The sequence below is a fragment of the Psittacula echo genome (genome assembly GCF_963264785.1).
Source record: "Psittacula echo genome assembly, chromosome: 12".
NCBI lineage: Eukaryota > Metazoa > Chordata > Aves > Psittaciformes > Psittacidae > Psittacula > Psittacula echo.
The window spans coordinates 11,735,354-11,763,170 of NC_137747.1; the positions used below are offsets into that span (position 1 = coordinate 11,735,354).

General features: G+C 42.1%; 1 protein-coding gene across 1 annotated transcript in view; it reads left to right on the forward strand.

Annotated features, from left to right (window-relative positions):
* LOC308226345 (cadherin-4) overlaps positions 1-27,817 on the forward strand; it is a gene marked incomplete at its 5' end in the record, with an annotated part of 462,244 nt that overhangs the window by 346,929 nt on the left and 87,498 nt on the right. The window contains 2 exons of the mRNA XM_080628000.1: positions 13,573-13,728; positions 21,211-21,355. Coding sequence (XP_080484126.1) covers positions 13,573-13,728; positions 21,211-21,355 — 301 coding nt within the window. The remainder of the gene's footprint in view (positions 1-13,572; positions 13,729-21,210; positions 21,356-27,817) is intronic.

Sequence of the window (27,817 nt, forward strand, 5' to 3'; positions counted from 1 at the left end):
GCATACCCCGCTAAGCACAAACTATGATTCATTTGGAATTTGCTAATTAATACTGGCATGATATTGTCTCCTGCTGTTGCCCAACTTCTTGCTTGAGAAAACTTTTTCTTTTTAAAGAAGAAAGAAAATATTTTCTCTTGGAACAGTAAGGTGCCTCTTCAGATGTGAAGTCTGCCAAGACAGAACAGGAAGGGGGTGAAATAGGGGGGATTTTGCCTTTGCTTTCATTGAGTTCCTTTATCATCAGTAGCACAACCTGACTCTTTAGTAAGGTGATGACCAGAAATAACTTTGCCAGAAATGCTAGCTCTTCTCTCATCCCTATCTTTAAGTATGAAAAAGCTGGGAAAGAATAAATCGCATTTAAACTCTGGATTTTGCAGCAGGCAAAATGATTTGGCTTTTTTTATTTCTCTCTGTAAACTAATGGATGTGGAATCTTTCAAAAAGTAAACTGACTCCTCTTAATAAAGCTCTGCATATAGATATTTAGCAGCTAAGCACTAAATCCATGGAATAGGGGAAAAGTGCAGAAGTAGTGGATTAATATAAAAAGGATGCTTTTTCCCCTTCAAAGCCTCCTTAAGTGCTGACTGATGGAATAAACCCTGGAAACTTTCTCTCTGCTAATTGTCATGTTCCTTGGCTTGCATCCCATTTGCTGTCCGTCATCCTCTGCGGTTGAAGAAGTTTCACATAAGAGCTCTCTTCTTCTGTTTACAGGCATACCATGTAGTGTATTCAAACCCAGGGATAGTTCAGAGGGTCAGGAAATCTTCCTTCTGCTTCGTATTAAGAAATAAAAAAGAAAAGCTCTGAAGATTTAGGGTTTGAAGAAACATCATTGCCCTGCATACATCCAGCTTCTCAAAGGCACAAGAGCCAACTTTCAGCTTTTCTAGAAATAAATACGAAGCCATATCCTACTCTAATCACTGCAAAAATCCTGGGTCAGCTTGTCAGGCAGTGGAAATCAGTGTAAAGCCACTGAACTTTAAGAAGCCGTGCTGATTTACGCTAGCTTAGAGACCAAGGCATGGCTTATAAAGTATCACGTGGTTTTGGTATGTGACAGACTGTTTTCTTATCATTTCCTCTGATTAGAAAAGGATACTGTGTGAAATAATAATAATCTGTTCCTTTTTAGCATCACCTTTTGAGCCTGTATGAGATTGATAGAGGAAGATGACCTGTAATTCCATCTCAATTAAATGCTGAAAGTCAGCAGTTCATAATTCTTTCACTGGTGGATTGTTTTCAACCCTCTCAGTTCCCATAGGACCTATTCCCTGCGTTATTATCAACTTTTTTAAATTGAAAGTATTATGAAGGCAATTTCCTGCCACCAGTGACTTTCACGGCACTTTCTCAGGGCCCTGCAGCCTGAGAACAACTGCTACGACTAAACCCATCAGCGACGGAGGATCGCATGGAGTGCCCTGAATTACAAAAGAAACCCAAAATGCTTCAAAAAATGCTCTGTAAGAAATGGCTTTCATTGACTCTCTGCTGGTGGTTGTTGGGGACCACCATGTTTCAGGTCTGCTCCTGCTGTCACCAGTCTGCAGCAAGGCTTTAAGATGATGTGGGTAGTGGATGGGATGGCTCTGTGAGATCTAGAGGGCATGTTTCTGACTTACAGTTGAAATAAAATCTGATATGACAGTGGATACAGTGAACAGGTAAAGAGCACGAGAAAGCACAGAAATGTTGTAAGAGCTCAGTTTTGATTTGTGTGTCAAAAGAGCAAGCTGGGGCAGGGTTTCCCAGCTTTGTTCCTGGAGGGTTGCTTACAAGAGTGAGGGCCAGGGTGGGTGCTGCACAGTGAAGCCATCTGCAATGCAACACCTTTGCTTTCCATTTCTGTTAAGTAAAAATCTTGTCCGAGGCTCATACAGAAGCTACAAACAACCTGTGGCTGCACTGTGGGAAGCCAGGGCCAGATTTTCTGCATAGATGTGCAGCAAGCCTAGAAATAATTTTACTTGGGTTTCAGGTGCTTTGGCAGGAACACAATTGCACTGATGATCTGGCCCCAATTTGCAAGTGTTGAGTATCTTGAAATGTGTTATTGATGCTGTAAAATGCACACAGGAAATAACATTTCCTTCCAGTCTCTTTTACTTACTGTAATCATGTGTGTTAGTTGTAGCTGTACTTGACTGAGAGTAAAAGTGGCAGCAGAAGTGTGATTTGGGGTTGGTAATACCCCTTTAAATAAAGCCCAGCGTGCAGATTTCTGTACTTCCTACCTTATTTGGGTGTTCTCAGGGATTGCTGCTGGTCCTTATTCTCAGTATTGCCAGAGATATTTCTATTACAGTGTGGAAGACAAGCAGAGGGTCGGACAGGTTCTCTATGCTTGCAGTCTTTCTCTATTTTACTCCTTCTGCTGCAATTGATAGAGCCAGTGGTGTGAAACAAACATTGCTCCCATAATTAACTGCTGCCTGTTAGATCTGCAGATAACATGAAGCTCAGGGGTTGTAGGGGGGCTTTGGTGGCAAGCTAGAGGTGCATGTAATGGAGAAATAGATAGGTGATGGACAGACACATGCCATTTCCTCTCATGGGTCGCCTTGCAAAAGCATTGATATGGGTATTGGGCAGCTCTGGTTAAGAAATGGAGTTAGTCCCTGCCAGTTGCATTTACAGTGCTTTGCTAATCTATTCTTTCAGACACCACAAATAGCGTATTTCAGTGTGCTACCTTATTGATCGAAGGAAGGATTCAATTTGACAGCAGTTTCAGAAAAGCCTTCAAGTTGTCCAAGATGTGGTGGAATTATTAACTACCCTAAACTGACATATGGTAATTTAGCATTTAATGTTTGCCCTGACACACTGAGGAGTCATCATGCCAAGCTACCAGCTGATGCCCAGAAGTTTATGAGTACATAAATAATAGCTGAAATAGTTTTCTGGAGCCATGTTTAGATTTAAACAGCCTTTTATATGTTGTGTGTTATAGTTAAACTTTCTTTAGCATGGTGGCAGGAGCTGGAACCCCGCTGCACTACCCACTACAGTTGGAATAAATGAATAGGATTTTTCAGCTTTTTGCAGCTGTATTTGTACAACTTCATCTTGAAATAATTCTAATTTCTGTGCCTAGGCTTATAATTTTTTCAAGCGTGTTACACAGTTGGCTGTACATAATTATGTCTTACAGCCATAAGCACTGACAATCTGCTTACCTAAACTATTCTGCTCTCAACTTGTCATTTCACTGATGGTGAAAGAATTGCATGTAATTCACCAGATCAGAAATTAAATTATCAATTAATAATACTGCAAAAGAATTAAACAAGAAATTCAGTGTGTCTGTCAGAGTATCTGCAATTAAAAAGGCAGTTGCGCATTAGCATCCAAGATGAGACTGGACCCCTCCACCCTTGTTCACCAAGGCCACCAAGCTGCAGGTTTGCTCCTCAGCTGCTTTTTCAGGCCTCTGTGCTTTGCTCCTTCTGCAAGCAGAAGTGCCACCATGCACACAGTTGTTGTTAGTGGGGTTTTTGGGCTTGTGGTTGTGTCCATGCTCATGAATCTTGAGGACTGCTGCTGGCTTTGGGGGGTTAAACTCAGAAACTGAATGTGCCGTAAATAGAAGTGAGATGTAAAAATGCTCTAAAAACTGTCAGAAAATACTTTTTTAATGTATGGTGCCATGTGCTCCAGCAGAGCTGTCTGCCTCTTGTGTTAAAAGCATGTGGACAGGAAGCACATCAATAAGTCATGTGAATAAGTTTAATGTGGATTCAAGTCAAAGTAAGCAGGGTCTTGGATCTAACCCACACAGAAGTATAGTTAATGAAAGAGAAAAACATGCCAAAAAATTCAGCCCTGTGAATTCGTTCCAAATGAGCAGATTCAGCCAGGTTTGATGTTTCCTAGAAGGTGATCTCCTGTCCCTAGTGCTCAAAGCAGAATTGCGGGGTGTTTGAGGGCACTCATGCCAGAGGGAAAGGTACCTCTGCAAAGTGGAGCTGCAGCTGCCGGGGGGGACCCTTAGCAAAGCCACTGAGCTGCAGGAAAAAGAAACGGGGTGCTGGGGGAGAGGGGAGCTGGCTGGGAGAGGAATGCGGGAGGCTCGGCACTTGGAAGTGGTGGGGCAGAGTTTGGAGACCACAGAAACGCTATAGACAATCTGGTATTTTGTCTGCAGAACATATGAGGGTGAGTCCTAGGACCAAAGTCATCTCACTGGCATTGTTCAGGGGACAATAAATCATAGAATCATAGGATATCTTAGGTTTAAAGGGATCCATAAGGATCATCAAGTCTAGACCTACACTGATGCCCATTAGCATTGCTCCTGTAAGTGCATAGGGGGAACTTCATTTTCTGCTTCCTCACACTCGGTGTTTCCCTTTTCTGACCATTGAAATAACTTATGTATATTCTGTGCCATGTAATCCACCCTACAGAACAAACAAATTGGTTTGTTTTTCCTGTAATTAAACTTACTAGAAAGACTTTGAGAACTGCAGAGCTTTTAAATCCTGTTCTGCAAGCATCCTAAAGTAGCATCTCAAACAGGAGCCTCAGCAGATTTTGTTCTCCAAAATATACACATTAGAGGGTTTCATTATTTTTCCTATTGTTAGCTATGTGCAAACAGGTCCAAAAGCTTAATTTTATGCTGAGACTGGCATTCGCAATCATGCCGCAGCACCACTTCTCCATGATCAGTAATATATGTGTTCTGCAAAATGGGGATTCAGTGCATGGCTGTACATGATTGGGAAAGCCAGAGCTCATTACATACTAAGACCAATTATATCCCTTAAGTCCGGGAAAAACACAAGTGTGTTTGTCCCTACTGAATACTTTTTCCCTGTGTCTGAGCTCAGTGTCCTACCAAGAGGAACGCTGCTTGTGTTAAATTGCTGTGTGGTGGTGTACAAAGATTGTTATTCACTTGTTCTTCTGTTGTGCAGCTTAATTTTTAAATGCCATGGACCAGGTTTTCAGCTGAAATAAACCAGCGTGCCTCTGCTTGAAGCCAGTGAGTCTACACTGATTTGTACTTGCTGAGTGCTTCAATCATTAGTTACAGCCATCAGGTTACTCCTGTGCAGGTCAGTATTTGCTACCCTTGTTTATCCTCTGCACTGAGCATTCAGGTTTCCTGCTCAGGTTCATTCAGAAAGGTGCTGGATTCTCTTTGCCAGGCTGGCTTTGTGGCAGATGTGATGTAAAGCTTCAGGGCAGACGCACTTCAAAAAGAAACGAGGACCAAGTCCCGCTACCATGATGTATTTTTCTTGACTTCGTCTTTGTTTATGCATAACCATAGCAGACAGCAGTAGGGTCAGCTGTAAGAAGGTGCTGCAAGATCGTGCCCTATGTAAGGATAACAGCATATAGCCCTTCATAAATAGATATGATCTTCTCTTGCCTGTCATGACTTCTCTAACACAGGAATAAGAACAGTGTGATTTGAACTCTCAGAGGTATTTGCTTTGACTTTGTCGTGGAGCATCCTTGATAGCAGAGGAAGGCTTGTGCATCTGCTTCAAATCCCAGTTAGTTAATATCAGCTCCTTGCATCTTGCACAGGGTGAACCAGTATCAGTTCTTCAGGGCCAAAATTCATCTGATAGCAGCACATGCGACTCCACTGGGATGCCTTCAGTCACTACACCGAAGAATCTGCTCTCTTGTAAGAGAGATAAGAGGAAGAGTAGTAAAAATTAGTTTTGTTGCTTCTGTTATCAGTGTGCTGGCAGTGATAAGACATTGGCAGTCACGTGGCAGTATTCTGTTGGTCCATAATAATCTTCTCTTTCCGTCAGAGCTGCTCTTCTCCCTTTCACTCACCTTGCTGCAGTCCGAAGCATTTCCACAGTGGAGTACTTAAAAACTGAACCAGCTGCAAAAGGCCTAAAGAAAGGCACACGTTGCTCTAAAAATCACTCTGCTGTATCAATTACCATTAAATGTGGAAGGTCCATGAGCACTGGCCAGTTCCCGATACAGGCACATTAGCTTCTTGACCTTCATAATAGTAAGTAATGAAAAATACTTAATTATTTAAACATGAAGAGCATGCCACAAATTGCAGTTTAGTTCGTTTTCACTGTAAATGCAGAGACCTGGCAGGGCTGCTCTTGTCTTGACTGCTGTTCGTCCCAGTCACCACTTGGAAACTTTGGCATGGCTGGAGAGTTACACAGCAACCAGACTGGTACTATGAATCCTGCAGACCTCAGTCTTGGTGTGTCCAGACAACTCATGCTACAGAAAAATCCTTTGTGTTTCAGCAGGTAAGGAAAGCAAAGCTAAACTGCAGCAGATCCTGAGCCTGCTTGTGCTGCTGAGCACCAGGTATCCTGTGCTTGTAGCGTTTCATCTGATTGTGTGTGAAATATGGTTCCCTTAGGCAATTGTTATTTTGCTTTTATTCCAAGCAGAATAATGGTAGTTTTGAATTGGACCATGAGTCTGTCAAGTTCATCTTCATCCTGTACTTATTATGCATGGAGTCACACATGGTTACTGGCCAGAATCGCAGGCAGAAGTTCTTCTATCCCACTGCATTAGGGTCTCCTTATTGAACCTGATTTATATGCTCCTGTTCTCCATCTGCTTGATGTTACATTTTTGTTCAGCTGGAGCAGAAAACCCCTGTTAAACAGTTGAGAAAAACCTGGAAGGGAGAGAGGAAGTGAGGACTATCAAAGCTAACAACAGGCATAGGTGGAAAGCTCCAGAGAGATGTACCCATGTGGACGTAATTGGCCTGAAGGGAGCTGCTGCGCTGGAGAACAGCCCTTGGACAGAGGGAGACACAGGAAAGCCAAAGGACCTGTGAAACACTGGGAGCTTTCAGCAACTGAACATTTGGTGAAGTGCCTTAGCCAAGCTCTCACAGGGTCAGTGCAGAGAAAGCAAACTCCTACTGGTAAGAAGTAGGAGAGCTGGATGGGGAACCTCCTCTTCTGCAGGCAGCAGAACATGAGCTGAGCATGAGTGAGAGGTTCTTCTCTTTGGGGTTCAGACATTTTGCTCATTTCTTTTTTGTTCAGACATCAGTTTCATTTCTTTCTCTAATGCAGGCTGTATGGTTAATTACATCAAGAACTTAAATGACAGCTTAAATCCCTCTGACATACTAGATTTACTCTAGTTTATCATCAAAATAAATGCATTATAAATCACTTTGCACAGATTACAGCTGGAGCAGAGGAATTTAACTTGAGAGACATCCAGCTATTGGGACAAAGGGAACATTTTTACAGTTTGGATTTGGATTTAAGGAAGAGGAAGAAATTTAAGCCCTTGCATAGTAGTAATGATAGTAGCTAAATGCTGTTTGTAACTGAAGGAAGAATGGCATTCATTGCAGTGACTCTCATCTATGTAAAAATTAGACATCTAGTCTAAATGTAATCTTTGGTTCTTTATCTACAGTATGTGGAAAGAGAAAAACACTCGTTCCAGGAGATTTAATGTGTACTTAAGCATTCAATACAGGAGGATGGATTTTAATCTGGAAAGGCTTCCTTGTCTTCTGTTTATCTGGCTATCTTAGACCAGATACAAAGTTATTAGAAAGTTATGTATGAGATGGAACTAGTCCCTTTTGAGGGAAGAAAGAAATCCACAATTACAAATGTGCATTTCCATCTGTTCTTTCTTTACCAATAGAGACCTTTTCCTAACTTAACCTTGTACACAAATACCACTGCCATGGGAAACTTGGCTCAGTTGATAGTCTTTTTGTCCAGTAGAGGATAAAGACTTGCAGGCTGCTGTTAAGACCAGTGTTGTAGTTAGTTAAAACAGCTACATACTCAAAATTATAGCTGCCTTGCCAAGTCAAAGCATCCTATTTGCAAGCTGCAGAATAGATGGTTTTCTCTGAAGACAGCTGACTTGTTTTAGAGGATCTTGTGTTTTCTTTTTCCTTTTCTTTCTGGGAAGTAGCTTGGGATCATTGGCAAGCTTGATAAAATGGGACAGAAGTTAATAAATAGCACCCTAACCTGTTGGGTCTACAAATGTGCCTTAATTTTTCTCTGTCCATTTGACTTTTGTATTTATTTATTGAAACCATATGTGATTCTTTAAGCAGCATGCAATAATTTGTTTGGAAATACAGGGCTAGAGATGTGTCTCTTTACTGGCTTCTAAAACAATTGTGAAATAAGAGTTAGGAACTTTTATACAAATGAGTCTTAAACATATTGCAGAATCAGTTAAAAATAAATGAGGAAGTCCTTAGCAAGGATTTCAATAAGCAGTAAGAGTAGCTGAATTAAAGTATTTCCACTAAAATTAATGAGCCAATCCTGGAATGCTTAGACTGACTCTTAAGTGTGCTCTTTTAAAGGCTTTGAATATGTTTGCCTGTCTGAATTTCTATGGAGCATTTTGAATGCATGACAGATTATAGTCTTCAATTATTTTAATTTGGTTTTCTTAATGGGCAAAATAGCTAAGAGCTTAATAATAAAAGTTACTTACTGCTTATCATTTACATTATTTTATGTGTTCATTAATAATTATAATGGGTTTTATAAAACAAAAAAAATCAAATCTAAGTCTCCCCAGGTCATGTTAGTTCAAATGTTGCATAGTATTCTGTGGGAGATCTGGAAAACTAAGTGGTTTTTGAAGGGCATTCTTAACTCCATATGTTATGCAGCAATTTGGAGAACTTCAAAGGAAATTTATTTTCTAGTTTGTTCTGTGGATAAGAAATGCAAGTGTGTAAATGGCTTGCAATGCTTGCTCTAGATACATTCCTAGGCACTTACACACACATCACATGGTGATGGGCAGAACCCAGACCATGTGAAATCCTCTCTGCATAGTTTGTTAGGTAAAGAAATACTGTTGTTACAGTCCCATCTTCCCTTCTGTAGGCTCAGATGTCCTTATTTGTTCAACCTGTCATTACACACTCTGTTTCCCTAGGCTTCCAGGCATTTCCTTCACTGATATCTAAACAATCTCCGTTGGGCCACTTTACCTGTGTGATTTATGGACTTGCTGGCAGCCTCCAATCTGCTGACTGTATGGCTTTCCATAGTCTGCATTGCCTCTGCTCCTAGCACAGGAGAGTTAGAGATCTTTGGTGGTTCTTATCTGCTAGGATAAGAGGACTTGTAAATTCAAAGCCCAGCAGTGGGAAATGGAAGTGCTATGAGCACCTGAAAGGTATGGATCAAAAGGAGCAAAACAGAATGATAAAATCTGGTTCCTCAGAGGAACTCATCAATTGAAACTTTGCTTACCAGTAAAACTTATGCGAACAGCTTAGCTACGTGGTAAATCCTGTGGAGATGCAAGAACCATAAGGTTTTACCTGTAAAAGCGGGATGCAGTCCTGTGTCAGAAGCACAGGCTGATTTTCAAGTCCATCTAAATGTGGCATTGCTACAAAGGAGAAAGCCAGCTCTGAAGGGCTTAGCCCTGTATTACTTCAAGAGTTGCAGTGTTCATTTTCAGATAGTTTAGTTATTATATCAGAACCTGCAGTGGAAAATACCCATCTGTGAAGTCACACTGATTTCTCCTGTTCCTGGGATTACTCCAAAGAATTGAGAGCTTGAGTCAGACTCCTGGTGCTCTGGTTCCGAGCTGCGAATGTTGACTGCAGCCTTTGTGCTCTGTTGTGGATGGTGCATCAATGCTTTGAGCTCAGGCTTCTCTACAGCCCCCCACTTCACTGTTGGGCTGCAAGGCTGCTGTGTCCCTGCTTGCCACAGCCAAGGGGAGATCTGGCAATTCGAGTTCAGTGCCTAGCTCTGCTGCAGGTTCCCTCTGTGGCTTTGGTGGCCAGTCCTGCAGTTCCCAGATGGTCCATTTGTATGTTGTCAGCGTATGTGAGGATACTTAGCATCCCTCCTGCCTGGAAAATTTCACCTGTGTTCAGGAGATAGGATCAGGGGGTCACATCTTCCACCATAAATTGCCTTTTGATCTGGGACATTTTCCCTCATTAGTGTAAAATCCACTCAAAGCTCTGTCCCAGAGGTGTTTTTAGGAGAATAAAAGCTGCTTTACAAGCAAATCCCTCTTACGACAGTCACCAGCCATCGTCATTTATCCTGCATACCATACACAGTGTTGTACCATGCCCAGCTCAAGCGTTCTTCAAGTAAAAAATGTATAAATGCAGCTAAGGAAAACTATTCTGCTGCCATCTGTTCTGATACCCAGAACCCTGTATACCTCTTGTCTGCTTTCTAAAAGGAAAGATAAATGAATTTTAAAAAGCATGTCTATTTTGCCCATATAATACGGGTGTGATACCATCTTCTCACTTCCCAGACATAAAGGAAGGAAAAAGCAACTCTGCTGAACCAGAAAATTCCCCAACCAGTAATTCTTTTCTCCTGATCTAGTGAGCTCCTGGGGAATTGGGAGGGGGGTTTTATTCTTAATATTACTATTATTATGGTAAACTGCTCCAGGAATGGTTTCAACAAAAGAAGTAAACCTTACGTTGTATTCAGATAATGTTCTTAACTTCTCAACAAGATTTACTAAATTGCACCTTGGGAATTATGCAAATGAAACTTTTGGTCAAAATGTTGCAGGATTACTGGAGAAAAAAAAAAAGCAAAAAACAAAACCCACCTTTTTAAAAAAAAATCTCATTAAGAGTGCGAAAATTACATGTTCTAATATAAAAAGCATGTGCCTTTGTGTGATGAATATCTCACTGGTAGGAATACGTTCTATTAAGTTCCATGCTTCATTGTCATTGTCAGTGGTCTTTGCAGCTTTCGGTGACAAGTGCTACTCCTTATATGTTTTTTTCTGAACGCTTCACATCGTTGTATTCTTACTGGAAGTGGAATTAAGTACAGGCAACAGGCAAACCATTGTAGTATGATGGCAATTAACAACAAATAATGAGCCATTGCTGAATATTTGCAACATATTTCTGCCTGTCTTTGTTTCGCTCAATGCAGTATAATTAGCTCATGGACTTTTCTTAGTATGACTGGGAAAGTTGTGTGGGTCTTATGATATAATTCATTTCCTAGATCTGTAATGATTTACATACAGACAGCTTAGACCCTATTAATGCTAATAAAAGTGCTGCAAGGACATCCTGTAGCATACACTTTATTAAACTGTACATAGATTTCTTAGAGAGCTTCTGTTTATCTGCGTTTCCTGAAAATAAAATATAGTGCCTTTAGCACTGAATATTTAAATCCAGCCTCCTTTTCCCTGTTCCTGTCTCTCTCTATGCATTTCTAATGCTTCTATCGCAATGGGATCTGGGTACTATATGCCACAGGAAATAGAGCAGAAAAATGTCCATGAAGGAGTAAGAGGCTCTCCCCTTCTGTGATTCAGGTTAAAACTGCTTCCATTTTAGCTCCTTGAAAAGAGACTGGTGTGCTGTTTGGTGCTTGTGCTCGTTACAGCCACAGTTAAGCCAGGCGGGACTTGGGGCTGGTGAGACCCTCCTGGCTCCTGTGCTTCAGTGAGCAAAAAAGCAGGAAAAGTGCTGAGACTTTGGGTTTGGTTTTCTTCTCTTTTTCTTCCAACTTTGTTAAGGATGAAGGGCTGGTTTTATCCTGACATGTTATAGGTCCTTTGGAGCTGTGCAGGCACACAGTGATAGAGACAAACCCACAACTGTGTGTCCCATGTTACTCTTTCTAAGATGGGAACCCCACACTGACTCAAACCTGGAGGTCCAGCAGTGGCTTCCTACATTTTCACTTACCTTAGGCCTAGCTACAAGTGTGTACAGGGTGGGTTAGAACTTGAACTCCCTGACTTGAGCTATACATTTGCACAGACATTCACTGAATTCGACCTTCAGTCCTTTCCACCTGGCAGGGTGAAAGCTGACTTTCTGAAATGGAGACTGTGGACTTCAGTTATTGAGCTGGTGAGTCAGTTGCCATCATTAAAATGCAGTTGTACAAGCAAAGCTTGATTTTAATGTACTCTTATTCACCCACAGATTTGCTAATGAAAATTGAATTCATTCATGTCTACTTGGGTTCCTATTCCAGATATCCCCTGGGCCCCACAAAAACCTGTATAAACCATTGTGTGCATCATGAGGGCACTTTCACAGTGTCCTCGGTACCTCTTTTAAGTGATTAAAACACCAGTGTAAGTCCAATCTGTTTTTCTTGGTACTAACAGCCTAACAAGCAGTGAATCCTGTAGAGAAAAGACAGATGAAACTGTCTCTATTCCCTGACCTTCAGCTCCAGAAGTGTAGGTGCAGCACGAATCAATCCTGGCAGTGTCTAGTAATAACTGACATTATTAGCTGTTAACAGGAACAGACTATTTGGTGGAGGCAGTACAAAGAACACAGTGGACAAACTTGGTAATGATCAGGACAAAGGCATCAAAGGAGATTCTCAAAGCCAGGGGATCTGATATTACTCTGCACCAACACATTCAGTATCTTGTCAGCCTCCCGCGTCAGGAGAGGAAGAAATAGCTGTAGGTCACATACAGGAGGAGTGCGAGAGCAGCCTACAGCCCCATCCCAATTCCTTTGCCCGACAAAGCAAAGCCTCCTCTTCCCTTGGGAAATGACCTTCACTCCCCAAATTGGGGCTGTTTGGGGATTGCAGGAGCCTCCTGCATCCCACTGAGCCCACTCAGGCTCCTCCAAGCTGCTGTAGCAGAGATGCTAACATGCAGTCAGCTACAAGGTTTCTATTATCTTCCCACTACTTTGTTGTATTCATAGACCCGTTGGGGAAAAATTTATGCACGTCGCTTTTACGCTGCCAAGACAGTTTGTGATGATGCGGGGGGTGGTAATTTATTTGTACCTTGCACTTTCAGGAATAGTCATGCTGTTGCAAGAACTTCTTTCAGCATTTGATCAGAAAATTAAATTTGGGTTTAAAGAGATAGTCAGGGTTGCTAGGACAACGTATTAACCTCCCTGTTTTATTTTCTGGGCTCTGTATCCAAGGTTCGTGTAACTCATCGTGCTGCATTCCATTTGTGGTGGTGGTCTCAAAGTATGGGAGGGAAGGGGTTTCAAAAGCAATGTGCCAAGCACACTTCTCCTCAACAAGCTATCCACAGGAAACAGTAACATCCCACTGGCATTCCTGGCCTTGTCAAGCCAGCAGATTTAAACAAAGAGGGAGCAAACAGCCCCAGGTTTTCAAATTTCATGGGAGTAGTTGTGTGCAGTCACAGGGACTGAGAAAGAGGATGTGGGATCTTGCAGACAGCATTTCAGAAGTGATTAATGCCTGGGAGACTCCGGGTATGGCTGAACAGTTTGGGTACTTTAAGGAGCCTAGGGGTTCAAAAACATCCTAACAGTGTTTTTTTGTGCACATAGGTTCTTCCCCATCCTAAGACAAAGAGTCAGAATTTCAATGGTTCCTAGAGAATTGTCATGAATAAAAGAAGAGAAAAATAGTTGAAAATATGTGGAATATACTTTTCCTGGCTTTTCACCAATTCTTTGGCATACAGCTCACTTGTCAAAATTGACAGCAGCATTACATTTATGCAGCTTTCAGGCTCAGATCTTTAAAGTTGTTTAAACATCCATATGGCTTTTGTCCCAAAGTTATCGATTGCTGTCTTTGTTATTTCATCCAGATTCGTTCCGATAAGGACAAAGAGATCCATATCAGATACAGCATCACTGGAGTGGGAGCCGACCAGCCGCCGATGGAAGTCTTCAGCATTGACCCTGTGTCTGGCAGGATGTATGTGACTCGCCCCATGGACAGAGAAGAAAGAGCTTCCTACCATGTAAGCATAAAACTGGGTTCACAAGCTCACAGTGAAAGTGTAGCAGCATTGCTGGGTTCAAGGAGGGACACGCAGCTTTGAGAAGACTGGGCTTTTTGTTCAACATCAGAGCCCAGATCGCAGTTTGGATGGGCTCCCTGTGTCAGCAGACCTGAGGAGCTGACTGCACAGGGGTGCTTGGGCTTAACTGACAATGCGAGTCTTTGTCTCACTCTGCTGGAGCAATTGTGTGTGTGTATGGAGATGCTGGCTTTGTTTCTGCTTTCTGTTAATGCAACCTGCTAAATCAGCCAAACCAGTGCAAATTGGCATTAAACTGATGTCCTTTTCAGACACAAAGTCAGAGTCATTTCTTTAAAGTGGTACAACTTCACACTGTTTTTTAAATGCATGCAAGTTTATGTGCAGACCAAACCCCCCAAAACTATGAGAAGCCAATCTCTGTGTTAGCGTGCCTTGAGAAAATACTAATTTAAGAATCATTTACTGCAGTTAAACAGGCAATAATTGGTATAGCCATTTTTCATTTTAAATCACTTGGAGATGTTCAGGCAGTATGATGAGGGTGTGTCAGATAGGTTTTTAAATATGCAGATAGGCTAATATTAAATATGAGGAAATTAATTAAGATTAATTACACTCAAAAGTGGTGCCTCATGCTAGTTCATCAAATGCTTTACCTGCAGAATATTTAGAGTGTAATTGGCTGTTACGTTTTGATATAAATCCTAGCCCCTATATTGCACAGCATAATTGCACAGCAGGTACAGTCCTGCAGATTGCTAAAAAAATATGTTGTGCTTTGCATGCTAGCCCTGCAAAATCTCAAACACTTCCTGTGTCTATGCTTTAGTTCTCTCCTGGAGTGGTTGTGAAAGGTTGTTTCATGGATTGCTTTGTATCAGCATTAACCACATCTATGGGCATCATAATAGCCGTTCCCAGGGATGCTCTAATGTCAGTGAAGAGGCACGGGTCACTTCCAGTGACACCATATTCCTAACTGTGCCGTCGGAGATGCACATTCTGACAGCTTTATCAGGTATCCAGTTAACCATGTTGACACAGCTTTTGGACTGGGGTGGAAGGATAAAGAAAATAGATTACCTCTTTAGTTGGGTGGAAAAAGAGATTTCCCCTGGGTAAAAGAAGATCTGAAGGAAAATTATTTTTATCTTCTGTGAGCAAGAACAATTATTTTGCTTGTTGTGCCTAGGAAAATATGAAGAGAGGTTGTTTTGAAAAAGGAACGTTTGAGATACAGCGTGTGTCATCTCGGCACTGTTGATGTTATTTCAGCAGTGCCAGGTTATTATAACAGTGTAGTCAGTAATACAATACTCAAGTTAACACTTCGGATGGAGCCACTGTGATTTCTACTATCAGACACTCTGAGTCAAAAACATAAGATGAAAAAGATACTGTCCTCCATAATAACAAATCGTGTGTTCCCTAATAACAAACTTAACCTTGTGGTTACAGTGAATTCAGTAAACTGAATTCTTGCCTTGGCAAGGGTGGCTGGATAAGTGTGCCTCATATGCACCACAGGACTTCCAGTCTTTTCTGTTCCTTACAGAAACCTTGAACAAGTGACATCCATATGTAAATAAGCATATTCACACTCTGAAGGTTACAGGAAAATGTAGCTTATAGAGTAACTGATACGAATGTTGTGAGACCTTATAGACAGGACTAGTGAGTGATAGAGCATTTTATTAGCAGAACAGTAGAAGGTGATGGAGAACATTTTAAGCCATGGCTGTAAACAACCTTTAGATCCTTCAGCCTCAGTAGCAATGGACTGATGATTTATTGAACCAGCAATTGTTTATTTGAAAACCCTTTATAAAGCATTTATAAGTATACCATGCACAAAACAATGATTCACTAGTGCAGAAACTTACAGTAGCAATGAACCATCCTAGAGATTGGAAAAATTAGGCCAGCTTCCAGAAAGAAGATAGTGTCCAAAATGTTGGTTGTTGCAAGTTTTGGAAAGATAAGGAAGTTATGCCACTTCATAGCTGAGTATCCAACTGAAAGGAAAGACAAACTGGGAACCAGACTTATACGGAGTAATGGAAGACAAGTGACTGAGGTGTAGGCTTGGACCCGAACTGTAGAGCTTGGCCATTCATAAACTGGTTTGACATCCACTGTGAGAGATTTCTTTACCTTGGATTAATAGCCTAACTCTTCAGCTGGGATAGAGGATGTCAGTGGAGCTGCAAGGCATCATCCATGGTCCTTTTACCCAGTAAGACATGAGCTTCTTGTCTGATACGGGCCTGCTGTTTTGGCTGAAGATAGGTGCGTCTATAGAGCTTCAGGTTTTCTGCAGTCCTAACCAGAATGAAGTCTTCCCAGCATCTCTGTCACTGTGTTGTCCTTGCTGTTTTCCTTCCCAGGTAACCTAAAAACTAATAATAAAAAAAAAAAAAAAAAAAAGAAGAAGAAGAATTTGCAAGTGTTTGTGAGGCTACATACAAAGAGTTCTGTTTCATTAACTCCCACATCTTCAACACATATTTTCTTATGCATAATTATCTGTATTGCTTCAGGACTACCATTCTTAAAATGCTAGTGTTTTAACTCTCCCTGCCTTTAGCAAGCCATTTGTCTGATGAAATTTACCTTTTCCCCTAAGGTGAAGCAGATTTATTCTAATTGGATCAGGAGTTCTGTAGCAGAACTTCCTCTGTTTTCAAGATCATTCTTGAATTTTAGGGAGGATCATTCCAAGCACGATACATGCAGAGATGTATATGCCTCTGGACTTGCAGTGCCTGCCAGGTGCAGTGTGTGCTGACATTCCTGCATTAACCTCCCAGCACAATTGGCAGTGGGAGCAATCACAAGTTCAGCTGCGTTTTGGCCTCATCTGTTTTCTCTGCACTACAGACTGAGTACAAACTCTCCAGGGACCTTGCAGACATCCCAGATGCAGAGTCAGCTGCAAGTATGAGCAAAGAGAAATGGGAAGGGCTTTGCAGCCACTTACCCAACACTATGTTGTGGTGCAGAACTGCATGTGTTGCACTGAGGGATGCTATGGAAGCTGCTCCAGTATCTTTAGTGTCTGAGGACGCAGCCTTGGGGCAAGCACGAGTTTGCTCCCCCCATCCTGCTGCCATCTCACTGCAGCAGGCCTGTGTTGTTGCATTTCCCATTGTAGCCAGCCCTTAATGTTTATTGCATGCCAAATAAGTTTCAGCAGGTAGTAATATTTAATATGCATGAGTTCTCTTGGCCTTACTTAGCTGTGTTCCCAAAATCCCGTTTGTGCTGCTGACAGAATTAGTGACTCTGAATGCCTTTTCTGATCTAGACACTGGCTTCATATTAAGCTGCAGTTAGTCCTGGCAAGTGAAAGGCATAGTAAATTGGCAGGTTAGTTTTCCAAGACTTTCTTCAAGCTCCATTTTCAAAAGACATCAACATAAACGTGTCAGTAAGTACTTGTTGCTTACGATACTCATGGAATGTCCATTATGGGGAAAGTTTGAAGCAAGTCCTAATCCAGTCCCAGACACGTGTGTACCTTCAGCATCAGACTGATGAAATACTATCTCAGTACTGGCTGGAGAAGGAGGGTAATAGCCTGTTTGAAGTGCAAGAAGACAAAAAAGTTTACTAGAAATTAAGAGATACAAGAGTTAATTCCAGAATTTTGAGCCCTGTTCTAGCGAGTAATGCCAGCCATTTGTGTCACAATACTCTAATTTGAACTTTTATCACAATTAAGAGCACACAAATTAGGCATGACATTGTATGCTTATTGCTTAGACGCTCTGTCACTGATTGATAGTGTATATTTGTATTAGTAGTATTAGTGCTGAAGTAATACTCATATTTAACACAATTCACTGTGTTGACTTTGACTAACTACCTTCAGATACCACCAGCCTCCAGTGTAATCAATAATCATGATACTGAATCATTTCTATGCCAACAGCTATGTTTATACTGGAAACTTCAGTACAAAAACCTCAGAGTCCTGTGGTAGCTACTGCTGAATATGATAGCAGTGACTGTCATACTTATATATATATAACAATATTTGTTGAATCGTGTCAAGCAACTCCTTGGCTGGTGTAAGCCCAGCACTGAACCAGCTAGAGATTAGCCAGCTACTTGTATTTTTCAGAATCCTCTGCAAGGTATTTCAGTTCATTTTGTGTATTCCTTCTCTACTTCTGTCGTGTTCTCCCTCTTGGGGACAATGTAAATATTTCAAGCCAACTTTATAAATGCTTCCTAACTATGTCTCCAGCTAGGCACCAGCTTCCGTTTAAATACTTGTGCATGACCTGTGTCTGCTATGTGTCCCGTGGTCCAGGTTGTGCTCACCAGCCTTTACACTGGTGGTGTTACCAACTCTAAATGACGCGTGTGTCTGATGGAGCAGAGCCTTCACCTTTTGTGCCTTGCTCAGTGCTGCAAAGCGTTCATATGCATCTGCTTTTCATCCCATCCATCACTACCACCCAAACACCCTCTTGGTCACAGGCCTGGGCCGTGGAGCACCACAAACTCAGACCGTGCCTTGCACAAATGAACCCTGTCTCAACATCTGAAGAATGACTCCAGAACAAAGTGTGTTGTTCAGTTTGAGGGTGCCTCATTAATTTAAAGAGTACGGCAGGAGAACATGGGAGAAGGTGAATTAAGGAAGGGAAATTATAGAATCACAGAATGGCTTGGGTTGGAATGGATCTTAAAGGTCATTTAGTTCCAATCACCCTCTCCTGGGCAGGGACACCTGTATGTATTATCCCACATATAACATCTGATCTGCCTTGGAGACAGAACTAGTTTCCTAGTGGACAGATTGCTCCGCTGGAGTCCCTCCTTCCTTTATCTCTCTGCTGGTAATGGTCTCCAATGAGGAATTGTCTCTAACAAGGAAGAGCTCCCGTTGAGCCGAGTTGAGATTCAACCATCTGGCTCAAGCCTCTCTTTTCCCTCTGGTGCGGTTGGCACTGCCCGCAGAGGAGCAATGTATTGTGGGAGGGTGGGGAGGCATTGGCACATGAGAGTTGCTAAAATATCAATAGAGAAAATTCATGCCAGCAAGCACAAGAGATAAAAAGAAGAAAAGTTCATTGATATCACTCAGAAAAGGAGCAGGAGGAGAGGGAAGAGGGGTGTGCAGAAAGGACAGCAGAAACACCTGCGTTGGAGGGCAGAGAAATGCAGCTATGGACACCCAGACACCAGCACAGTGCAGGAGGTAAAGGCGCAGGGTCTGCTGGCTGGGCCTGGGGAGTGGGCACCATCCTCCTGGCTACCCTAAAGCCTTTAGTCAGGACACCAGTGCCTGTGTGCCCAGGCACTATCCTCCCCTATGCTGGGGACAGAGGTGACACTTGTGCAGATTTGATGAGATTCTTCGTTTTACTTATTGAATCTCTTTTTTCCTTGAGTTCAGGCAGCAATGCGTTTGTGGGTACATGTGCTTGGAGAGTGCAACAAGCAGATAGATGTACATTGCTGAGAAATCCCTTATTCCTGGAAGTTTCAAACAAAAGCTTTCAGTTGTAATTAAAAATTTGCAGGGGGAGAGTCAGATCTGAGGGGGGGAGATACCAGCTTTGCTCTCTGCTTTATCTCTGAATGGAACCATTCCTGCTGCTGGAAATGCAGCAAGAGAGGGCCCCGTGCTGCCCCAGTTTGAAGGTAATAACTTTAATTTTAGCTCCAAATTCCTTTTTTTTTTTTTCAAAGGCAGTCTGACCTCTGACTGGTAAAGTTACTGAATTGCTCCATCTGACATGATGAGGGGTGGCTCAACAGGTGAGAGCTGAAGCAGTTTGTATGCAGGGAAGAAATGCAGGTATTAAGAGCATTACAGGTCGTGAAATACAAATTATGCATCCTATATGGAAAACAAGGCCAGACTTCTTCAGTCTTTAAAGAAAAAGTGGTGCTTAACTTCCTTTAAAAAAGCAGTGTTTTTCTTCTGGCTCATTTCACGTGGAGGTTTGTTCTCTTTGCTTGATTAAATGTTAATCCAGCCCACCCTAAGAGTGTGAAGTTTCTTTTGTTAAGCTCTGGACTTCTGAACACTGTAGATGGAGAGAGTGACATCAATCACAGGCACAGCGAGAGCAGAAGACGGAAATCAGTGCTAATGCAATTAGCACATTTATTTGTCATGCATCAGAGGAGCTGGAGCCCTCCTTGGCACAGGAGCTCTGACTCCCGGCAGCAGCCCGATGGACCAGGTTGCTGCTGGGAGGTACCAGAGGCCTTGATCCCTCTGGAGGCAGGAACTGATGTGTCCTCTGTGCCTCAGCCCCGCACATCCGGCCAGCCCTTGAGCCAAGCTAACATCCTCTGAAGTCTTCACCTTTCCTCCCGCCAGCCTTGCAGGATGTCACCCTACTGTCCCCGATTGAGATGGCAGTGCGGAGGCCCAGCAACACTCACAGGTGCTGAAATGACAAGGAATGACAAATGAAATCTGCAGTGCTCACACCCGGGCAATGCCTCTCAGCTGCCCAGCCATAGCCAGGGGCCATGCAGCCCTTTCCTCGCTTGTCTGAGTTGTTCTCTGAAGCCGACATCCTCAGCTCCATTCGGTGCACTCCATTTACAGTCGCCATCTGTTCCCTTTAATGAGAGAGCTATCAATTTTTTTTCACCTGATTACTGATTGTTCCAGACTATTGTTGATTGCTTTGTTTTATTAATTACTCATTTTGACATGCTGTATCTGTCCCTTTTGTTCCGAAAACAGATGCTCTTGTTTTCGAGCATCATTACTGATGGTTATTGCTAATAAGATAAAGCCGCAGCTCCAGTTTAACTGGGGGCTTAACACTGCGGCTCTGGTTATTCTAATGTTTCATCACTGGATATTTTAGTCAAGCCTGAGAAAAATATTTCATTCTTAGGGGCTCGCATCATTTGAAGGAAAGGGACTTTTCTGTGTTCTTTGATGCATAGAGCAATGGGATCCGTAGCTGTTCCTGTTCCTAGAGACTGTGATTAAACAATCAACAATACTAATGTCATTGTGAAGTCTCTTCCCTTACTAATCCCTGTTATTGTGGTTATGAAAGGCTGCAGGTTCCCATAAGCAACTTCTCAAGTCAAACTCATTTCCTCACTGTGTTTGGAACTAAGCAAAATTTGCTTTTCAGATTGTCAGCCAAGGTTCACCACATCTTAAAAATGAAAATGTAGTGGTCTATTAGCAGTGGGGGAGGTAACAGCACTGCACCAGTTGAAAGTGTTTCCACTAACAGTTGCTATTTTAAAATGCTATCTCAGTATTGTGTTAAGCCTTGGAAGAACTGTCTGTGTGGAGTGGAGATGGAAGCCGCGTCACTGCTTTCTGCTGGAATTAGATACTCATTCAGTTCAATTTTGAGGAAGTATTTATGAAGTGAAGTCAAATCTTGCAAAACATGGTCTCTCATTCTGAAACAAATCCAATTGCTGATACTGTGCTTTCACTGTGCTTATTCCCAGCTCCGGGCTCATGCAGTGGATATGAATGGAAACAAGGTGGAGAATCCTATTGACCTGTACATCTATGTGATTGATATGAATGACAACAGACCAGAGTTTATAAACCAAGTCTATAATGGATCTGTTGATGAAGGCTCTAAACCAGGTATGGTTGAAAAAAAGTCTTGAAGTTTCACAGGCATTCCAACATTAATCTGGTGTGGTGGCTTCACCTCCTCTTGAGATAGAGGGAATGCAGGAGAGGTTTGCTGTTGATAGCTTTTTGCTGAAGGCTGGTGGAGGTGAGAACAATCTAGCTAGTGTATCTTTCTCTAGATGCAGAGAAAGTGCAGACTGGGGTTAGAGTGAACCTGGATCCTGGTGGTCCCTTCCTAGATATGGTATTTGCAACAGCAGCAGTTTTGTAGAGTAATGCTCTGTGTTGCCGTTCTCACGTGTGCAGGGTGGTTAGTTTAATTGGAGAGTGCTGACAGCCAGCCTGGCAGTGGCCAGTCCCTGACCTTGTGCCTGAAATGCTGAGTATCCGCCTCTATGATACTTAATCTCGTCATTTGCAAACTCAGTATCTAGTATCCAGGCAAACTCCAAGTAGGTCTCTGTGAAGGTGTGAAGATAATCCTTTGTTATTTGGGGCCTGATGCAAACCTGTTGAAGTGGGAATGTTCCCACTGAAATGGCTGATTCACCCTCCACCCCATGGGCTTTCTTATGGAGGGAGAAATGGGGGAAAATGATTTGTGGGTGAAAAATTAGTGAGGGAGTAAGCTATAAACAGAATACAAGTGATGATTTTTACATGACCATGTTTATATGCTTGGAAAAATACAGCTATAAGGGTCTTTCATGTTTTCTTTTCAACTATATTGTTGATTTATTATTTAAGTGCAGTGTAACCCTGCAGTTTCCAATATTGGTAGCAGGGTTGTTTTAGCTTATTGCTGAGCATAACTAATCTGAGCGTATTCATTCTCAGAACATAAATTATACTGTGAAAACTGTCAGCAGTACAATTGGAACCCTCCTGAAATCAGAGGCAGATTTTTCCAAGGCAGATTTTATCCTCAGTTGTTTGTTGGCTGAGGGGTTGAACCCCATATGACTTTATTTGGTGTCAGCAAACATTTATCATGGCTTCTCCCCTGCCTGAGGTGTCATAGGAAAGTCTCTGGGGGCCACTGGTTTTAATCAGGTGATTCACAGGCATGATTGATTGTCTTTCAGCACTGTGAGGAATGGGCTGCTGCGGTGGCATGCAGTGGGAACAGAACGTGATGTTATTTTTGAGGCAATAATAGGTACAGCTCCGTTCCTGATGTGCTTTGGGTGGTGATGTACTGGCTTCGAAGTGCTGATCCTGGTCCTGCTCAGCAGAGGGGATGTGAGAATCCCTGAGCTAATGCTTCTGTTGACATCTACCTAGAGGATTTTCTGGCTTTCGTTTGAAGGCCACTTAGGGGTATATCAAGGTTTGAAGACTGATACAGCATTTCCATAACAAATCATATTTCTTACATCTTATTCTAGGACAGATCAATATTCAAAGTGTTCCCAAATGTTCTAACTAGCTCTGCTGATTTGTGTGAAAGAAGCAGTAAATTGCATCCTCTTCTTGTCTGAAATCCAGATAAGCCTTTGTGCTATTAAATCAAAATAAGATAACTTTGCCTACAAAATGCTCCTGTCTCTTGCTTCCATCAGTGATTTTTGGTGTTTTGTATCCCAGGCTAGAATGCCTGCCTTTAAGGCAGGCAGGTAGAAAGCAATCTGGTTTTATTCAAAAGCAATTACATTTGTCTTTGATGTGTTTGTTGGATTTTGGTTTTTTTTTCCTGTCTTTCCTGTTTAATCGCTGTTCTTTTAAAGGTTTATATTAGTATTGAATTGCTGTTCTTGGCTTTTGTAGTGGAATTTGGGTATCTGAGGCCCTCAATCCATGTACTTGGCTATAAACATGATGCTGTGTCTTTGAGAAAGTGATGGAGAGGTCACAGAGTTTCTGTGGATGTCTGCGTGCTCCTCCTTTGCCTCAAAGTTCCGTATCCCTGTTCTGTATAGAGACAAGTCTAGACAATGTATTTAGCTAAGCGTAGATCTTGCAGAGATTTGGAAACATTTTTATAGTTCAGGATGCTGCAGAGGATTATAGTAACGAAGGAGGTGCCACTCCAGCCGCTGCAAGAATAAAAATATGCAGCCAGAATTCATGATTATTTGTGGCACTGGTCGACTTTGCATATTCCTGGAGGTACCGGCAAAATGTGTTCAATATTGATTCAACAGTATGTTATATATGTCTATGCATCTATAAATATGGATATGCATATGTGTGTATATCCATGTATAAAGTACAGATTTGCTTCAAGCAAACTAAAAAAATCTTATTATGTTAGAGGAGTTCAGCATTCATTTTCCACTGTTCATTGCTACTCAACTATGCCTGAGGACTAAAAATGCTTCCCTGGATATCCTGTACAATTGTTATTTCTCACATCTTCCATATGCCCATTTATAATGGCTGTGATTAAGAATGCAGTGTTACTCGATTGCCACAGTATCTGCAAGGTTCTTCATAATTTTGCACACCTCTGATGAGAAAAGTAGTGTTAGAGTATCCCAGATAAATGCTGACTCTGAGGGTAGCTAATGTGAGCAGACAGTGATTGGTTGAAGCCAGTAGGAATTTTGCCCAGATTTAAAAAAAAAAAAAAGAAAAGAAAACCGGGACATATGGAGCTGAAGCTCTACCCATGGAAATTTTGCAGAGCGAGACCATCAGAAATATGCTGTTGAGCACAGACTGAGCAGGGCGCAGTGACCTTGAGCTGCAGGGAAAGCCCTGTAAAGCTTTAGCAGGATCAATAGAGCAGATCCCATTCAAAGTGAACAGGAAGGGCTCAGTGGTGCTGTCAGAGCACATCCCAGGGTAGAGGGCAAAGCCAAGCACCTGGAGTGCAGGCAGGGCTGTGTCTCCAAGGATGCTGCAGCACCAGAGGCAGTGTGGTCCTCCCATAGCAGCCAGGATGCGGTGAGCTGACAGAGGGCACCGTGCCTCATCTCTGACCCTTGCAGGACAGCTGCAAATTGTGCCTGGCCATGGCAGGGGATGCAGGGTAGCCAAGGAAGATGTGACCTACTGACTTGACACTGAATAAGCCGAAAGGAGGTAGAGTGAACCAAGAAAATGGGAACACAGGAAGGATGTGTACTCCAACCTGCAGCACTGTGTGATACTGCTGGGCATTTAGCCTCCCACAGAAGAAGCAAGTTTGCTTTAGCCTAAAATACAAATATCCTTCAAAGGGGATTGTCCAGGAGCTGTAAGAATTGGCAGCAAGGTGAAGAGACTCATTAAAGATAGTCTGACGGATTTTAAGTGAAGGGGTTCCCAGACTGCAGAGTACTCAGGCTGCCTGGGTTTCCAAAGAGTGTGCTCTTTGCAGTGTGCAAGTCACCTTGAAGCAACCCTTGACAGGAATAGAAGCGAAATCATCAAGTATTATTAATTGTAATAGGTTGTTGTTACTGGTTAAGATTGTAATAACTTAATTGAAATAGTGTCTTACACCATAGCCTGGTGTTCTTGAAATCAGAAGCTCATTCTTCATGGAGTAAAGTTCTCTGTAGTGCAAACATGTGTGCCAAAGCCTGGCCCCTGTACATCTTCAAATGTGTGCTGGCTCTTAGACTGAATTGCATTTCTTTCTCCTTTTCTGACACTCTCTGGAAAACATTTTAATGCCCTTCCAGCTTATCTAGCCTAAGGTCATGCAGCTAGACAATTTAAATGTGCAAATGCAGACCCTCCCAAAAATGCAGAACAGGAATAGTGATGCAGGGTTTTCTTTTCCAAAAGACCTTCTTCCTTCCTTTACTCTCTCCCTCCATGAGCTGTTTTGATTTAACGCGACACTGTTTGAAAGTGTATCTTAAAAGACCGTGTTTTACTCATATTGAATAATGTTCTGCTTCTTTGAACTTTGCCTCTATATGAAGAACACAGCCGAGTTTTAAAAATGCAGCTGCAAGCTCGAGCTGAAATCCCCCTGGTCCCTCTGGCAGCCTTAATCAGCAAAGTTCTCCTGGAGCTGCAGAAGTTGCCTTTCAAGCGCTGGTAAAGCGGGATGGGTTGCACGGCTTCACTGCCCAACGCTGCCTGCGCTGTGAGGATTCTGCTGCCTTTTCAAAGCCCATGTCTCTGAGCTGCAATGTGCAAGCTCCACCACCTTACAGCAGAAAGGAGCTGGGGCTTGGGGTCTACAACACCAATTACTGCCTGCTGTAAGCCCAGCCCTGCACTTGTACCTCTGAGCTTGGAGCATCCCAGGGGTATCTGTGGGGAGTGCTGGTTCAGAAGAAATTCTACAGGTTTTGCTCAATAAGATAGAATGAAAATGCTTAGATTATAAAAGAAAAAAGGGGAATTTAATCACAAAACAAAAACATGATGGAGAGAAGTTGTTTTGTTCACTGCAGAAGCTTAGTTTTGATATAACCACCACAAAATGTACCTTATGGTAGAATGTGGATGTCTCACTTAACTGAAGCGTTCAGTTCTGAAAAGGTCAATGTGAAATGCTCTGCAGCAACTCGAGTGCTTTGCTCTGAGTTATATCTATTTTGTTTTAACAGAAAGATTGTCAGAAATTAACACATCTCTCCTAAACAATTTGTTCTTGTCAGACTGGCCTTTTCCATTCCCATTCATCCTTTCCACTTCACTAACTTTCTGAATACATCTTTCAAGTCAAAAGCAGAAGTCCAAGTAGCTTCTTTTAAACTGGAGTTTCATCCAACTCTTTCTTCCTCATGTTGCTGTGTAGGACAGTTTCCTCCTGCCACCCTCTCTGGGAGTGGTGTGAATGATGCTAAGTATGGACAGTCCTCTAAAACAAAGGAATATTAGTATTTCTTACATGAGGAATGTTGTCATTTAAAATCTCCCGATCTCCTCCTGATTTCATGGAACTCTGATACAGTAATTGTTGATGGCATGCCCTGTGAAAAATGGAATAGCTGGGAGCCAAATCTATATGTGGCAAATTGAGTTAAAGAAATCTCGTAAAAATAAGCAGTATATAAAAACCCAAGGATTTTAAAAGCCGATTATTCTACTAGTGTCCCAGTTTGTTTATTTTATTTCTGTGCCAGCAGAGATTCCCTCAGAGATTAGCACCATGGACTAATGCACAGATGGGGCCAGAAACTTGAAAGTCATCTGAATATTAAGAATTTAAATCTTTAGCCTCAGTGATTTGAACAGAAAGCCAATTATGAGGCTGAATTAGTTTTCAAATTAAACTGCAATTTAAGGCTTGTGAAATTAATCTTTTAAGGCATATAGTTGCGTTTGTATATATATTCATGTGGAGAATTTGTATTCTGCTGTTCTGGCTTGTTCTTCTTCTCCAACCTGACAGTACAATTCAGAAAGAGATGACTAGTGTCCTGCAGGTTGTTCTTTCAGTGAAGGAACAGAGCGAGTGCTGCTGGGTGGCAGGGGAGGAAATGAAAGCAGCAGTGCTGGAGATCTGAAGAGAAGGTGCTTCGTCTTTAAAAATTAATAGGACGCTGAGTGAAAACCCCTTTCTTCCAGTAAAGACCATTCCAAAACCACCATAGCTCTGCTTATAATTAAAACATTAAATATTCTTTTACCAGCTGGAGGCAAATTAATTTGAGCAGTTAGGGAGGACCTAATTCAACAGAGCACCTGAACAGGTTGGCAGACCTTGGCTGACTTGGCTGCTGGCACAGGGCAGCCAGGGTGTTGATAGCACTAGAATCTAGAAATAATCCCAATGCCCTATGCTTCAGAGAGATTATATAAAGTTAAAATGGTAGAATCTTCTCGAGCCAGGGTAGTTTTCAACAGATTCTGCCAGTCATCCCAGAGCTCTTCACATGTTGAGTGCAATGCTGCTGGGTTCATCAAGCCCAAATACACCCATCAGTGCAGTGCCATCTTCTGCAGCTTGGGTAGGTGCTACTCTTATCCTTGCAATTTATCTACTGTTAGAAATGGCTTTGTCCAACCCATGTATTCTCTCACACATTGCACACAGACTTTAGATGCACAATATTCTTTTTTAAGTTCTTTTGCTCAGCCAAGAACAATTTTAAGATAAGGAATCGTTTTTCTGCAGCCACATGTGGTAGTGCTTTCCGTTTTGTTTCAAGGTGAGTGGTTATGAAATCTGTGCTCTTAATTTCCTTTTCAGAAGCATCCGGTCCCAAGAGCAAGGAAGTGCATTATAGGGCTGTAGGTGAGGAAGAAAATGCAAATCCCCAGGCTGATGTTTTTTTTCCTCCAGAAGAAACGGCAAAGTTGATAAAAAGAAAAAAATCTGGAAATGCATTCTGAGGCCACGCTGGAAGGGAGTTGCAACAGTCCAATCTCTGCCGCCTTTTAACCAGCAGTTACAAATACCACAGTATGATATATATTACAGTATTAAAATTACTTTACATTACATTATAATATATTTATTATATTACATTGTATTGTTAAAATTCAAGGATTGGATTCAGGCCTTGTGAACGATGCGTTAAGTCTAAGGTTTTGCAGCTAGGTCTGTATGAATTCACTAGTTCCATATACCTTCAGTCA